This window comes from Lygodium microphyllum, chromosome 1 (assembly GCF_053477565.2).
Source record: "Lygodium microphyllum isolate KBCC chromosome 1, Lygodium_microphyllum_v1.1.10, whole genome shotgun sequence".
NCBI classification, from domain to species: Eukaryota; Viridiplantae; Streptophyta; class Polypodiopsida; order Schizaeales; family Lygodiaceae; genus Lygodium; species Lygodium microphyllum.
The window spans coordinates 198,377,930-198,391,090 of NC_141135.1; the positions used below are offsets into that span (position 1 = coordinate 198,377,930).

The 13,161-nt window shown below is 41.7% G+C and overlaps 1 protein-coding gene across 1 annotated transcript in view; it reads right to left on the minus strand.

Moving 5' to 3' along the window:
• Positions 1-3,345: 3,345 nt before the first annotated feature.
• LOC148042140 (uncharacterized) overlaps positions 3,346-13,161 on the minus strand; it is a 106,883-nt gene continuing 97,067 nt past the window's right edge. Inside the window, exons 5-8 of the mRNA XM_087685615.1 lie at positions 4,684-4,754; positions 4,172-4,504; positions 3,867-4,017; positions 3,346-3,775 (exon numbers count right to left, since the gene is read on the minus strand). Of these exons, the coding sequence (XP_087541741.1) occupies positions 3,675-3,775; positions 3,867-4,017; positions 4,172-4,504; positions 4,684-4,754 (656 nt within the window). The 3' untranslated portion in view covers positions 3,346-3,674. The remainder of the gene's footprint in view (positions 3,776-3,866; positions 4,018-4,171; positions 4,505-4,683; positions 4,755-13,161) is intronic.

The following is a 13,161-nucleotide window of genomic DNA, read 5'->3' on the forward strand; positions in this document are numbered from 1 at the left end:
GTATCTTGTAGACATGGGCACAATACACAGACTAGCCATAATCAATGGCCTAGCCAAATATCCTATGTCAGGTGCATTCACATGTTATCCCCATCCCCATGGTGCCAGCACGGTAGACTATGTATTGGGTCCTCCGATGCTTATACCTCATATCCCAAATCTCACAATTTTACCACACCTCATTAGTGTTGTAGCAAGTAGGCATCAGTTGCAGTGGATCATGCCTACTTATCAATCCTTCTCCAAAGAGATAGTACCTATCTACTCAGTGAAGATCTCCAAACTGTTATATTGATACTCTACTACATGAGCTCACCTAGCAATTCAACGAGGCTCTACATACAATAGCAGTTGTAGCATTTCCACACCCACACCCCACACAAAGAGCACCCTCCAAGAATCGTTTGGATGATCTGAATACAACGAGACTAGGGCTTGGCTACAAAGAGAGATATCATTTGAGATCCACCACTCACATAGAGGCACAACTACTCTTCAAGCACCTGATATGGTGAGAGCAGGAGCATCCTTAGCCCAACTGGAGAGACATCTGTATCGATTGTTCTTGAGCCATGATTCCAAAGGAGTTTGGAGGCTTTTCAAAGAGCATTGTCTAGGCATACCCATTACATCTCTCGATACATGGGAGCAATATGCAACCAACCCCTACATAGTGGAAAGTTAGTCACATCTCCCTGATCCTCCAGAGCCTTGCCAAAAAGACAAATACTTTTCTCACAACAAACATGGTCCAAGTGGCTATCAAGAGACTCAAGAGAGGTCACAAATGATCTCTGTGCTTTGAGAAGATGCTCCACAAGTCCACCTTCACTATTGACTCTACACATGTTCACCTTCTAAGAGGGCATGGCTAGCACCAGAGGAGTGCATATTCTAGATATGTCAATTAGAGCCAAAGACAAAAGAGCACTACATCTATCATGCTGCTCAGTTTATTATGAGGTTCGAGGGTGCTCTCATTGCCTCTTTAGAGATACGACGGCTCAAAGAGACTATCCTCAAGACTAGAGCTTTTGAGGATAAGGGGGACTCATGAGGCTTCAAAGCAACCTTAGAGCTAGTCCACATCTAGGAAGAACACCCTAGCACAACCATGGTCTATGTCTACATGAGGGACCTTGATTGACCAAGCTATCCAAATTGGCCAATCCAAACATTCTAGATCTCAACCCATGAATCCACAGATTAAGAAAGATAAAAATGAAGTCATGGCTTGTGTACAAGACAATGTAGAGCATTATGAGCATCCAAAAGGATGATGAGACAAGAAGAGTAATTTTCAAAGTCACTTGAAGCATGACAAGAGATGGATAGCAAGGCTTTTGGAGCCTTAGTCATGATACTTCAAAGATAACCCCTATTGTTCTATCTTTGGAAACATCTTATGAGGTTCAAGGAGTGTTGCATGAGCTTTATGAATGATGTGGCTCTTCTCATGCCATTACTCTTCAAACTCAACTCTACAACCTCCCTTACACACAAGGATTTGGCCCAAACCTTTCTCATGAAGGTGAAGAGCCTCCAACTTTAGTTCTTAGCCATAGATGAGAACCAGTCAATTGCTTTGGTTTTGAGCAAGCTTCCACATGAGTTCAATACATTTGCAAAAGCAATTCATTGTGGCAAGGACTCAACGTCTTTAGAAGAAGTTAGTGCTTTAATACTTGATGAATAGTTATCAATGCAAGCAAAAGGAAATTTGCAAGGGATATCCCCACTAATGCTCTCACAATGGGGAGAAGAAGAAAAAGACATTGTTGGATTTGAGATGAGGGGTTTTTGGCTCGAGATTCTCCTCACAAGAAAACCCAACCTATGGAATATTCAACTAGAATTACTAAGACGAAGCCTTTGATTTAGAATGTAGTGGCAAGTTTGGCCTTTCTCACCTTGGAACTTCCTTTCTAGCCTCATGGTCATAGCTTCCTAGTTCACCCGATCAAAGGGGAGACTAAAGAAGTGTTTCAGAGGTGGCAACTAGTGCCTTCCCTAGAAATGTATGACACACACCTTGAGGAGTGCTTTGTGTTTGATGCCTCTTGGATGCACCTTTGTTTTCACTTCCTTGCAAGAAATCTAATGTTGGTGCTTGGGAAATTGCTTTTTAGTCTAGTCCTTGCCATGATTAGTGATGTGGAACCTTATTTTGGTTATTCAACAATGTGTGGCCTTTCAAACACCATACATGGTTGACAATTATTGAATGATCTTTGAGCTTTGTGTGGCGATTGCATGGACTAGCCAAGACATTGGTGAGGTACCACAAGTGGGGAGATGAGGAAACTCGTGCTTCATACTTGGGAATTCTTTTTTGTGCTATCTATGAGGCAACTCCAATATATGCGCAAGACTGGGCATCCCATGGTTCCAACACTTTATTAACTTCTTTGTATCATTGTAATCTCTTGGCTCCTAGCATTTACAAAGTTTCAAGGGGGAGTGTTAGAAATATGCATGCTACTCTATAAAGTGCTATGAGGGTCTCTCTCGTGAGATGCTCATATTGACTTCTCTGAGTCTCATCCTAGAGTCCTATCCTCTAGAGTCTCATCATCTAGGGTTTTGTTCCCTTGTAGCCTATATAAAGGCAACTCTATTTTGCATCCCAAACATCATGTGCTAGACTCACTCTTCACCTACCTCTTGGTTGGTGCTTCACTCATGGTCCCAACTTGTGAGAGTTCTTGGTGGCTTACTTTGGGGTAACTCGTGTGATCTCCATCATGATTAACTTATTTTCCCTTGTCCTTGTTACTATTGTTTATGCTTTATATTGTCTCATTACTACATAAGTGCATGATCGATGATGTTACAAAAACACACAACACTCTCTCAAACACTCCAGGCCACCACACTTCGAACAGAAGTTGCTTTATAAAAGCTCACATAGCACGTAGGGAGAAGGCACAAATAGAAAGCAGTGGATTGGAAGGGGGAGAGGAAATGACTGACTCAAAGAGAGGGTAGGGGCAGGCATCAGGGTCTGAAGAGGAAGATAGCTTACAATTCAGTGGTTGATGGTGTATACTCATACAAACATAATACACCAGCTTCCGAGCTAGTTGAGCAGAGAGGCTCAGCACCAATCTGTCATTTGGTATTTTTCACTGATCATGGCATCCACGGCCTAGTGTCATGCACCCAATCCTAACATACAGGATGTGGCCCTATGTTTGCTTCACGTCATTATATGGGATATATGTTGTGTGTTTTACATTAGTGTCTTTCATAGACTTATTTTTATTCTTCAAAAGATAGATATTCTATGAACCTGCCAAGGAACCTTCTAATACAAGTTTCTTTTCCATATCAATAGAGAACAGCTGAAAAAACAACCCGATTTTGATGCAAGCACTTCAGCACTTTTCCAGTATTTTGTTAACCTGAAATTCAATCACATATGTTACATTGGAGTTGAGGCAAATTTACAAAGGATGCTTTCCTATTATCTGTGAGCCTGAACATTGCTATAGGACATCTATCTGTCTTGGAGTTCCCTAGTTAGGAGGATCTGTTGTTTTCACGGGTGTTTCATGGAAGCATCTTTCTGTTTTAGATGATGATCAACAATACAATAGACATGCAAATGTTGTGGGCCATTCCCAAGCCCCTGTTCTGCATAATGCTTAGCTCCTCTATAGTCTGCACACTGCTCAGCCATGTGAATTCACTCGACCAAACTCAATGACCATGGGCCTACCCTTAAGCTTGTAACCATTTATAAGCTGAAATGCCCTACATGATGTATCCTTATCTGAAAAAAAAACAGGACATACAAGTAAATTGAGCACAAACAAGTGTTTCAACACTCCTGCAATTAGTCTCATAAAAGAAGAATGCATGACCTGGGAATGTAACAAAGGCCTGGCCTTTCATGCGACCCTGTTGCATGAGCCGAAACATGAGCTGTTGTCCTCCTGAAGATTGAAACCTCAAGAACAGTGCTGCTAGGTCTGCCTGGGTAACATCTGCTGCCAGGTTCTTGATATATAAAACCTTATAAGAACAAATTTCTATATATCAGGAAAGGGAAAAATTGCAATATTAAATGGAACATTATTGAATAGAACTATGTTCACACTTATTGAGCCTGAAATTCGACAGACCACTGGATTTACAGCATGCTGGTGAAGAGTTTAAGAGAGCATACATGTGAAGGATTTCCAGGTAAATAATTTGCGAACTTCCCACCAGGAAGCTCTCGAATTTCCTCCTCTGAGAGCCGATTGCAAATGATTTCCTGCTCCGTTACCTCCAGTAATCCTTTTGAGCTTACTCTCCCCTCTTCATTATTGACAATGCAAGGCTCACTTTGACCAGAATCTTTAATTTCTGAAGAATCGAGATTAGCCAATGGAGATTCTGGATTGTTTGACCTATGGTCTAGGTAGGTGTGTAAATCAAGAACCTCTGGTGCACGTTTTAAAAACACCTCACATGCAGTCCTGGATGTCTCTTTGTTCCCACTCAGCCTGACTCGATCCTGTTATGCAGTATACGCATCATGGCGACAAACTAGTAGATTTAGAAACATGAAAGGCCCATTCATTCACTCTGGAATATTGACAGGATATAAAATGTTTATTGCACAAGAAGATTACGGATCTGGGTTATCATTTTACCAGCAGCACTGTTCTAGTATTCCAGTTTACCAAGACTTGCCTGTGGTGTCATGCCAATGTCTAGCTTACCGTGCTCCATGTTTTTGATAAGTGGCTTCCTGCAAGAACTTCCTGAAAAACAAACACAGATTCATGAAACTGCCCTTCAATGCAACTGAAGGGTAGTAGTAACACAAACTAACAAGCAAAATGAACGCAGGTATAATTAAGCAAACAAATAACTCGCAACAATGGAGCTAGAGTACTCGCCCCTTGCCATATTTCTTTCAGATTACTGAAGAGTTGTCACTAGAAGTACAAAAGCTGATGCTCAGCTGGTAATTTTTTCCAGGCTCATTTCTGCCAATGAGTGCTGGCTCAAAAACCGCTTCTGGAAAGCACAATAACTACAGCCAAGATGTCACCCTTAAACCCCGGAATCCTTAATGCATGCTCTTCTAAATCAGTCAAGATTTGTCCCCTTGACTTGGCCAGCTATGCCTTTCACAAAAAGTAATCTTTTACATGACAAAACTAATCTGATTACTCTCTATCAAGCATCCACATGCATCACCATTCCCCGTCACTGATTCCATGGCCTGCAGACACTGCATATATGTCAAATTTCGAACTCTGGAGGATTTAGACAGCAGAAAACTATTCTATTCTCTTTGAAAACCGATGTCTACCCACATGCAGGGTCATTTACTGCAGCACACAGCCCTAATCAGGTCTGATCAATAAAAACATCGCCAGAAGGACAAAGAGAAAATGACACTCAACCTTGATCTGATCAAGATAAGTCAATGCCGAACGAGATGACATGCAGCCAAATCTGAATCAGCAACAAGATGCTCCCAGCTGCCAGGATGTTATTCTGCTAGTCACAATACTTCCTTGAATGATTATGATACTGTTCTTGCAGGTTACGATGTTGTTCCTTAGCTCTCCTCAGCCAGGAGTCACCCCTCCTGCCTCAAAATGCCTTTGGCAATCTTTTGGCCATTAAATTAGAAGTTTTACTTCTAATCATGCCATTAAATTAAAAGTTCCACATCTAGTGAGCAGGACAAAGACAGGCAGAGCCGGTGAGCTAGCGATTCTTACAAAGTTTTTCAGCACTAGCTCACTCAATGCTACCCCTACAGCATACGAGCTAGCTCGCTAGCTTTGCATCGCACTTTGAGTTACTAGACAAGATATCATACAAGCATTGCAATAGCTTCACCTTGATGGATGGATGGAAGGCCCATGAGAAGGGTGTGCCTCTATCTTTGTCCTGCCTCTGTCTCTGTCCTGCTCCTCAAAAGCTTCTCTTTGTATGCCTGAAGCTCCAACATGGGGATTTGTATAAGAAGGCTGGGGTAACCAATGTATCAAACAACCACAATTTAGTTTGGGGTTCCTGGAATTGAGCATATGCACATTCCAGAAGCCTCACACCAAACTATGGTCATTTGACACCTAGTCACACCACCTACATTACTATATGGAGCAAAGGTATGGAGCTACACAGCTTGTACCACGTGCACCTCAGCCCAGTCACTCACCAAACTGGAAATAAAGATTATTATGATGGTTGGGGTACCATAGAGAGGCCACTAATCATGATGATAACACATATGAATACCCTTCATCCCACACCACATCATTAGAGCAATGTTGGGGGCAGTGCCTATAGTCAAGGAGGCAATCTTAAAAGCAATAACTTTTTGGCATAGACTATGGGAGCTCCCACCACAAAAATACTCACAGATTTGCACAAATACTTTAGATTGGCACTGAGTTCATCTAGATAGCTAGCAGTAGAGGGTGAGGACTATTGATCTTCACAAATGACTATTTGGATGGGCCTACATGGCTTGGATATTGACCACCTCCCACCTTTTGACTACAATCCTAACTACCATACACTTTCTCTCAGCCAATCAAAACTGAACTAGGTGATCAGAGCTGATATCTTGAGGACTGACACAATAAGGGCATGGACCCACCCACCACTCCCTCTAGGATTGAGGATGGAGTTCTACCATCACTTCTTGCTGCTCTCTAATGATGGATTCACTATTTGGCCATCATACATGGACACCCATCTCTACCTTGGCATATGGACTGCTATCCAACAATTTTGCATCTCCTTTCACACTACAAATGGAAACAGATAGATGGACAGATACCTAAACCGAGGATAGGATTTGCTAGCTTTGTAACTGAGTGTCATGAGGACATGTATTTTTGAAGCCTCACTTAACATGTGGATTAATTTTTAATCACATGATTAAGTAAATGTTGCACATGTGAGATGCAACTGGGGTTCAAGTAAATCTACGAGCCCAAGACCCGAGAAAATCACTGGATGTCAAAGGCAAAAGTTGCTATAAGTTATGCCGCACAAGTACTTGGTGATACCTAGTGCTAGTTGTTGCCTTAGGTCATTCATTTGGCCAGAAGTGTCAATTTGTGACACTAGAGAAGTAGCGTTTAATGATACCTAACGTCAATTTGATAGTCAAAGAAGGGCAGAGAGACTCGGGAATGAAATATGCCTAGCCAATTTAATTATTGGCAAGTCAAATTATTTTTCTAGGCACCGAAATAATTATTAGATTAATTTTCAGTATTTAGGACTAAAAATTAATATTTAATTATGGATAATGCTAGAAAAATCATTTGTGAAGGTTGCTACTTGTCAAAAATGCCCATGTAAGACTAAAAAACATCTTTAGAGGTTGGAGAGAGACATTTTTAGTGTATTCAACCTACAAGAGAGAGAGAAGAGATGCTACTAGTCTGATTTGCAGTCATTGGAGGACCTTCTGAGACAGCTAGGGGCTGGAGAAGACCAATCTACAGCAGGCAACAGCATCTACAGCCTGTTAAGACAAGGCAACAATAGTAAATGAATGATTTTCTCCAGTTCTTTGCATCTACAAGCTGTTGAGACAAGGCAGCAATAGTAAATGACAGATTTTCTTCAGTTCTTCATGAAGAAACTCTGAATTTTCTCTCTCTACAGCTTTCTCTTTCATCTCCCAGCCATTTCACAACCTTGCTCCGAAGATCTCAGCATTTGGACTCTTGGAGACTGAGAAACTGCAAATTTCTCTACTGTAAACCCTAATTTATAGTAGAAATTAGGGTTTAGCAACAGCCTCGGAAAGCGTGCCAAAAATTGGAAGCTCCAAGACTTGGATTTTCTCAGGGTTGAAGGTGTTTTTTAGCTAAATTCAAGTGGACTTGCCAGCCATTGAATTTGGGGCATTTCCATCATCTATGAAGTGGATGAAGGCCAATTAAGTGCCCGAATCAAGGGGCAAATCAAATTGAAGACTTGTTGGTCACTTTGGACAGCAAGGGGGGTTTGGATTGCGAAGGGGATCCGGAGAATCCCATTGTAAATCAACTTTTTCTTCAATGAAGCTAAAGAAATACCGAAACTGGCACTAATTTTGGGGCCAATCGGGTGTGCATTGTCCAAGATCAGTAAGTAAATTTGTATTTTCAGATTTGCATTATTTGTTTGCTGCTGTAATTAAGTTATAATCAGGGATTTACCACCCATCACGGAAGGAAGGCTGGTTTCATGGTTCCGTTGCCAAGATACCATCAAATCCTATGAATTGGTGGACCCGTGGTACTTGAATGCAACTTGGGACTATTGCATTATTGCTGAAATTGTTCTCAACAGTGAATTACAACAAGCATGTCTTCACATGGTGATACGGGATCAAGTGAAGAGGGTGCATCACTCCTTGGTCAATCACGTGGTGAAGGGAAAAATGCAATGACTGATGTTGGGCATGGTTCCCAACATGGACAACATGCTGAAAATGTGGGAAATGACGCAAATGTTGGCACTTTAATGCATAAAGAGGCTGATGACCAGCAAGGGGCTGAAGAATTTGATGATAGCTTCAAGGATCAAATGCGTACAACAGCAAATCTTTTTGTTGAATTGGTAAAGGATCCCTAGTTTACTCGATTCTTGAATGCCTCAAAGGACAGCAAAGGCAAAGAGAAAGAGACACCTTTTACAGCTTCGGGACAGCCACTAGAACCAAAGGAAATGCCTAAGCCTTCTTTAGAAGAGCCCAAAATGCCTGATGAGCACAAACAATTGGTATCTATGGGTCAGCAAGTGCAAATGCATGGCCAACTTGGTAGTGCCAATCCATGCGAACATGGACAGCAAGGCAATTATGCACATGCAAGCATGGAACGGCAATGATACTTTGGTGGTGGTACCATTTATCATGCTATTGTTGGAAAGGCACCGCATACGGGAATGTATGGCTCAAATCCCTTTGGTATGCAGCAGCCAATGCATGGCTCACAACACCCAATGTATCAGGGTAATGCAAGTAGAATGCCTAACACCATGTATGGCAGCATAGGCATGATGCTTCGGGCACAAAGCGGGCCATATGGATATGTATCGGCACCCCAAGGACTGTTGAAGCGCAAGGATTTGGTGCTGATCATGTAGGTGCTTTAGATAGTGCTGGTTTTTATGCAAATACAGCCAATACACCCTTTTTGCAGTAGCCCATTTATGATAACTTGACTCCCATAGGTCCGCCGAAGGACTATGATGAAGGTGGCAAAAGCATGAAGTTTGAGCCTTTTAGTGGTGCACAAGATAGGCTGAAAGCATTTGTTTTTATTTAGTAGTTTGATGCAGCCGATTCTAGAGGCAGCTTCACAGAGGCATCTAAGATACGCAAGGCAACCACATTTTTTAAGGAAAAATGCATTGCAATGGTGGTCTACACTTCTTATTCAAGGGAATTTACCTACCTCTTGGATCCAGTTCAAGCAAATGTTTGCTTCAAATTGGTTGAAAAGTACCTTTGAAGTAGACATTATGACAGATTGGAATCAGTTGAATTCCAAAGACTGCAAGAAGTTGGATCAGTATAATAAGAAGTTTTGAGATGCATTGCTGCCAGTTATTTCTTATCGCACAGTACCCCTCAATGAGTAGGTGGAGAAGTATATTTTTGGTTTGCCAAAGGGTATTCGGGATTTTTGCATCAAGTCCATTGTTTCTAGCATGCCTCAGCTTATAGAAACTACTACTACAACCAACACATTGCTGTGTGGAAAGGATGCACGATTCCACGATGATGATACCAAGTCACATGTCAAAGAGTCAAAGGCTGAGAAAAAGGGTAAATCTGAAAATAAAGCTGAAAATCAGGGCAAATCTGAAAATAGGGCTGGAAAGAGGAACAAATCGCAAAGAAAGAGTGGAAAAAGTGACGCATTGTCACGTAAACCTCAGTTGTCGGCTGTCAATATGGTTTATCACACTGAGTTGAATGCCATGAAAGAGCAATATGTTGCTGATTCGAACTTTGCTAATGTTTATGATCAACTTTGCAATGGCCAAAGGCATGGACACTTTGTACTAAGAGATGGATTTCTGATGATGCATGGATGACGCTGTGTCACAAAGCAGTCAAGGCCTAGAGTTATCACTGAAAGTCATGTTCCTCCGTATGCAGGACACAGAGATATTGATGCCACAGTCAAGGCAATGGAGCATTTCTTTTATTGGCCAGCTTTGAGGCATGATGTAGAATAGTTTGTTAAGACATGCATCCTATGTCAGAAGGTAAAGCATGATAGGCAAAAGATGCCGGGTTTTTTGCAGCCCTTGCCTATTCCAGATAGGCCTGGGCAGAGCATTGCAATGGACTCTATTTTAGCACGCCGCCGTTGATTCGTTATTTCCTTCCTCCCATGTGGCCCCCAGAAGCTTTAGAAGCTTCTTGGGGAAGCTTCTAAAGCCCTTAATAGGCCCCCCTTCATGTGGCCTATTTAAGCCTTTATATTACATCTTTTCCCCCCATAAATTGCCCTTGTAGGCTCTTGTTCATGTGGGTGCGATAAAGCCCCTTCCCCCCCCCAAAAAAAAAAAAGAACTCAGACCTTAAAGGTCTTACTATTCCCCCCCCCCCCCCCCCCCCCGTGTATTAAAACCTTCCAAGCCCCCCCCTCCTGTGGCTCTTGAAACCCCCTTCCCCGTGTTTTAAAATTTCTCTTAACCCCCCTTCCTTTGTGCTCTTGAAACCCCCCTCCCTCGAAATTTTCCGTAAGGGTCCTTAGGCCCTTACCTATAGTCTTTAAAGCTACTTTTTCCCCCCCCATGTTTTAAACCCCTAGGCCCCTTTTTCCACCCCCTCAAAAGCTTTTTCCCTATAGTTTTTTTTTTTGTTGTAAGTTCTCCCTTAAAGGGCCTTATTTCCCTCCCCCGTATCTCAAATCCCCCCTAAGGGCTCCCCCTTAGCCCTTTCCTTTCCCCATGCAAAATACCCTTGGGGCTTTGTTTTTTTGTTTTCCCCCACTCGAAAAAGGAAAGAGGGTGTTGAGGGTCTTTTTAACACCTCCCTTTCCCACTCAAAAACCCTCGTAAGGGATTCCACACTTTTATTTTATTCCTTGTTTGTGCGAGTTTTACAAGGCCATTAAGCCCCTCCTATGGCTTTAATGGGTCTTATCCGCAAAAGATTGTGAATCACCCCCTTCCGAATTCCCTACTTCAAGGAAGAAGCCTTCTAAAACTACTTTCGACGGATGGTGCAAGTTATTGCAAAAGGGAGCCATGGTGGAATACAAATTCTCATCATCCTTCCATCCGCAGACAAATGATCAATCTGAGGAAGCAAATTTCAAAGTGTTAGATCTTATGAGGTGCTATGTTTCAGACCACAAGACTCGGTGGGAGTAGTATTTTCCCTTGGTTGAGTTTGCTTACAATAACACAATACATAGTTCTACGGGCAAAGCTCCATTTGAGGTGGTAGAGGGTGGTAAGAAAGTACCCCCTATTTTGCACACAAAAGATAATATCTTTCAGTTTGATCGCCATGTGGAAAGCATGGATGCAGCTTATCAGAAGGTTAAGTATGGGCTTCAAAGACCACAAGATAAGCAAAAGAGACCAACTAATAATCATCATAGGTATGCTTTGCACTTTGCAAGTGGCGATTATATATTTCTGCAATTTGAAAAGGCATGGCTGAAAAAGATGAAGGGTAAAGAGAGATTGTATCTGAAGTTGAGTATGAGATACTATGGGCCCTTCCAGGTGTTGGAGAAGATCAGCGATGTGGCATATCGGCTGAAATTACCTCCACATTGGCAGATACACAATGCCTTTCATGTCAATTTATTGAGGCCTTTTCATAGTGATGTGCCAGAGGATATGTTTGCTGAAATTCAGCTTGAGGTTGAGGAGCTAGATGAGATTTTGGTACCTGAGCAGATTTTGGCACATAAGGAAAGAAAGGTCAAGGTTAAGGTTTCCAGAAGGTACTTGGTGAAGTTTCAGAATTATTCACCAATGGATGCCAAATGGATGGAGGAGGATGACTTGACAGACCATTTTGACTTGTTGCAGCTTTACCTTGATGCTTTCCAGTTAGAGCCAACTTTAGTTTGGGCTCAATCAGGTTCAGTAGAGCAAAGGTCCAAAGTATTACATGATGCTTGTGAGGGAGCTAGCACCTCCGCTCCTCAGTAATGGACAACTCTAGAAGTAGTGGATCTCGAATGTATTCAACATACATTTAGGGTACTATAGCTGAACAATATACTTACCAAGAGATCACTATTCAATGTACTAGTCACTATGTTTGGTATGCAGATCGGTATGGTTTTCACTGCAGCTCTGAAACTGTACATTTGTATCCATTATGCTCGGGGTGTAACCAGTTATGCTTGGTATGGCATTGGTTATGCTTGGTGTAGCATCAGGGTGTAACCAGTTAATGATCATCACGGGCTGATTATCGAATGTTGGTTTTCAACGTATGATCATTAATATTCAGTGGTATTCAGCTCAGTTTTTGATCAGCTTGAGAGCCGTTTATGGTCACTTTTTGGATCAGTTTTTGCATTGATTACTGGGTTTTTCAATGTTATGTTGACTATTGTGCCCTATGAAAATTCCAGTGTAGTACTTCGCTTTTGAAGCATTTGGCAGTGCAACCAAGGACGATTGCAAGAATTTCAAGCTCACTTAACATGTGGATTAATTTTTAATCACATGATTAAGTAAATGTTACACACGTGAGATGCAACTAGGGTTAAAGTAAATCTACGAGCCCAAGACCCGAGAAAATCACAGGATGTCAAAGGAAAAAGTTGCTATAAGTTATACCGCACAAGTACTTGGTGGTACCTAGTGCAAGTTGTTGCCTTAGGTCATTCATTTGGCCATAAGTGTCAATTTGTAACACTAGAGAAGTAGCGTTTAATGATACCTAACGTCAATTTGATAGTCCAAGAAGGTGCAAAGAGACTCGGGAATGAAAGATGCCTAGCCAATTTAATTATTGGCAAGTATCTGACTTTTTCTAGGCACCGAAATAATTATTAGATTAATTTTCAGTATTTAAGACTAAAAATTAATATTTAATTATGGATAATGCTAGAAAAATCATTTGTGAAGGTTGTCACTTGTCAAAAATGCCCATGTAAGACTGAAAAACATCTTTAGAGGTTGGAGAGAGACATTTTTAGTGTATTCAGT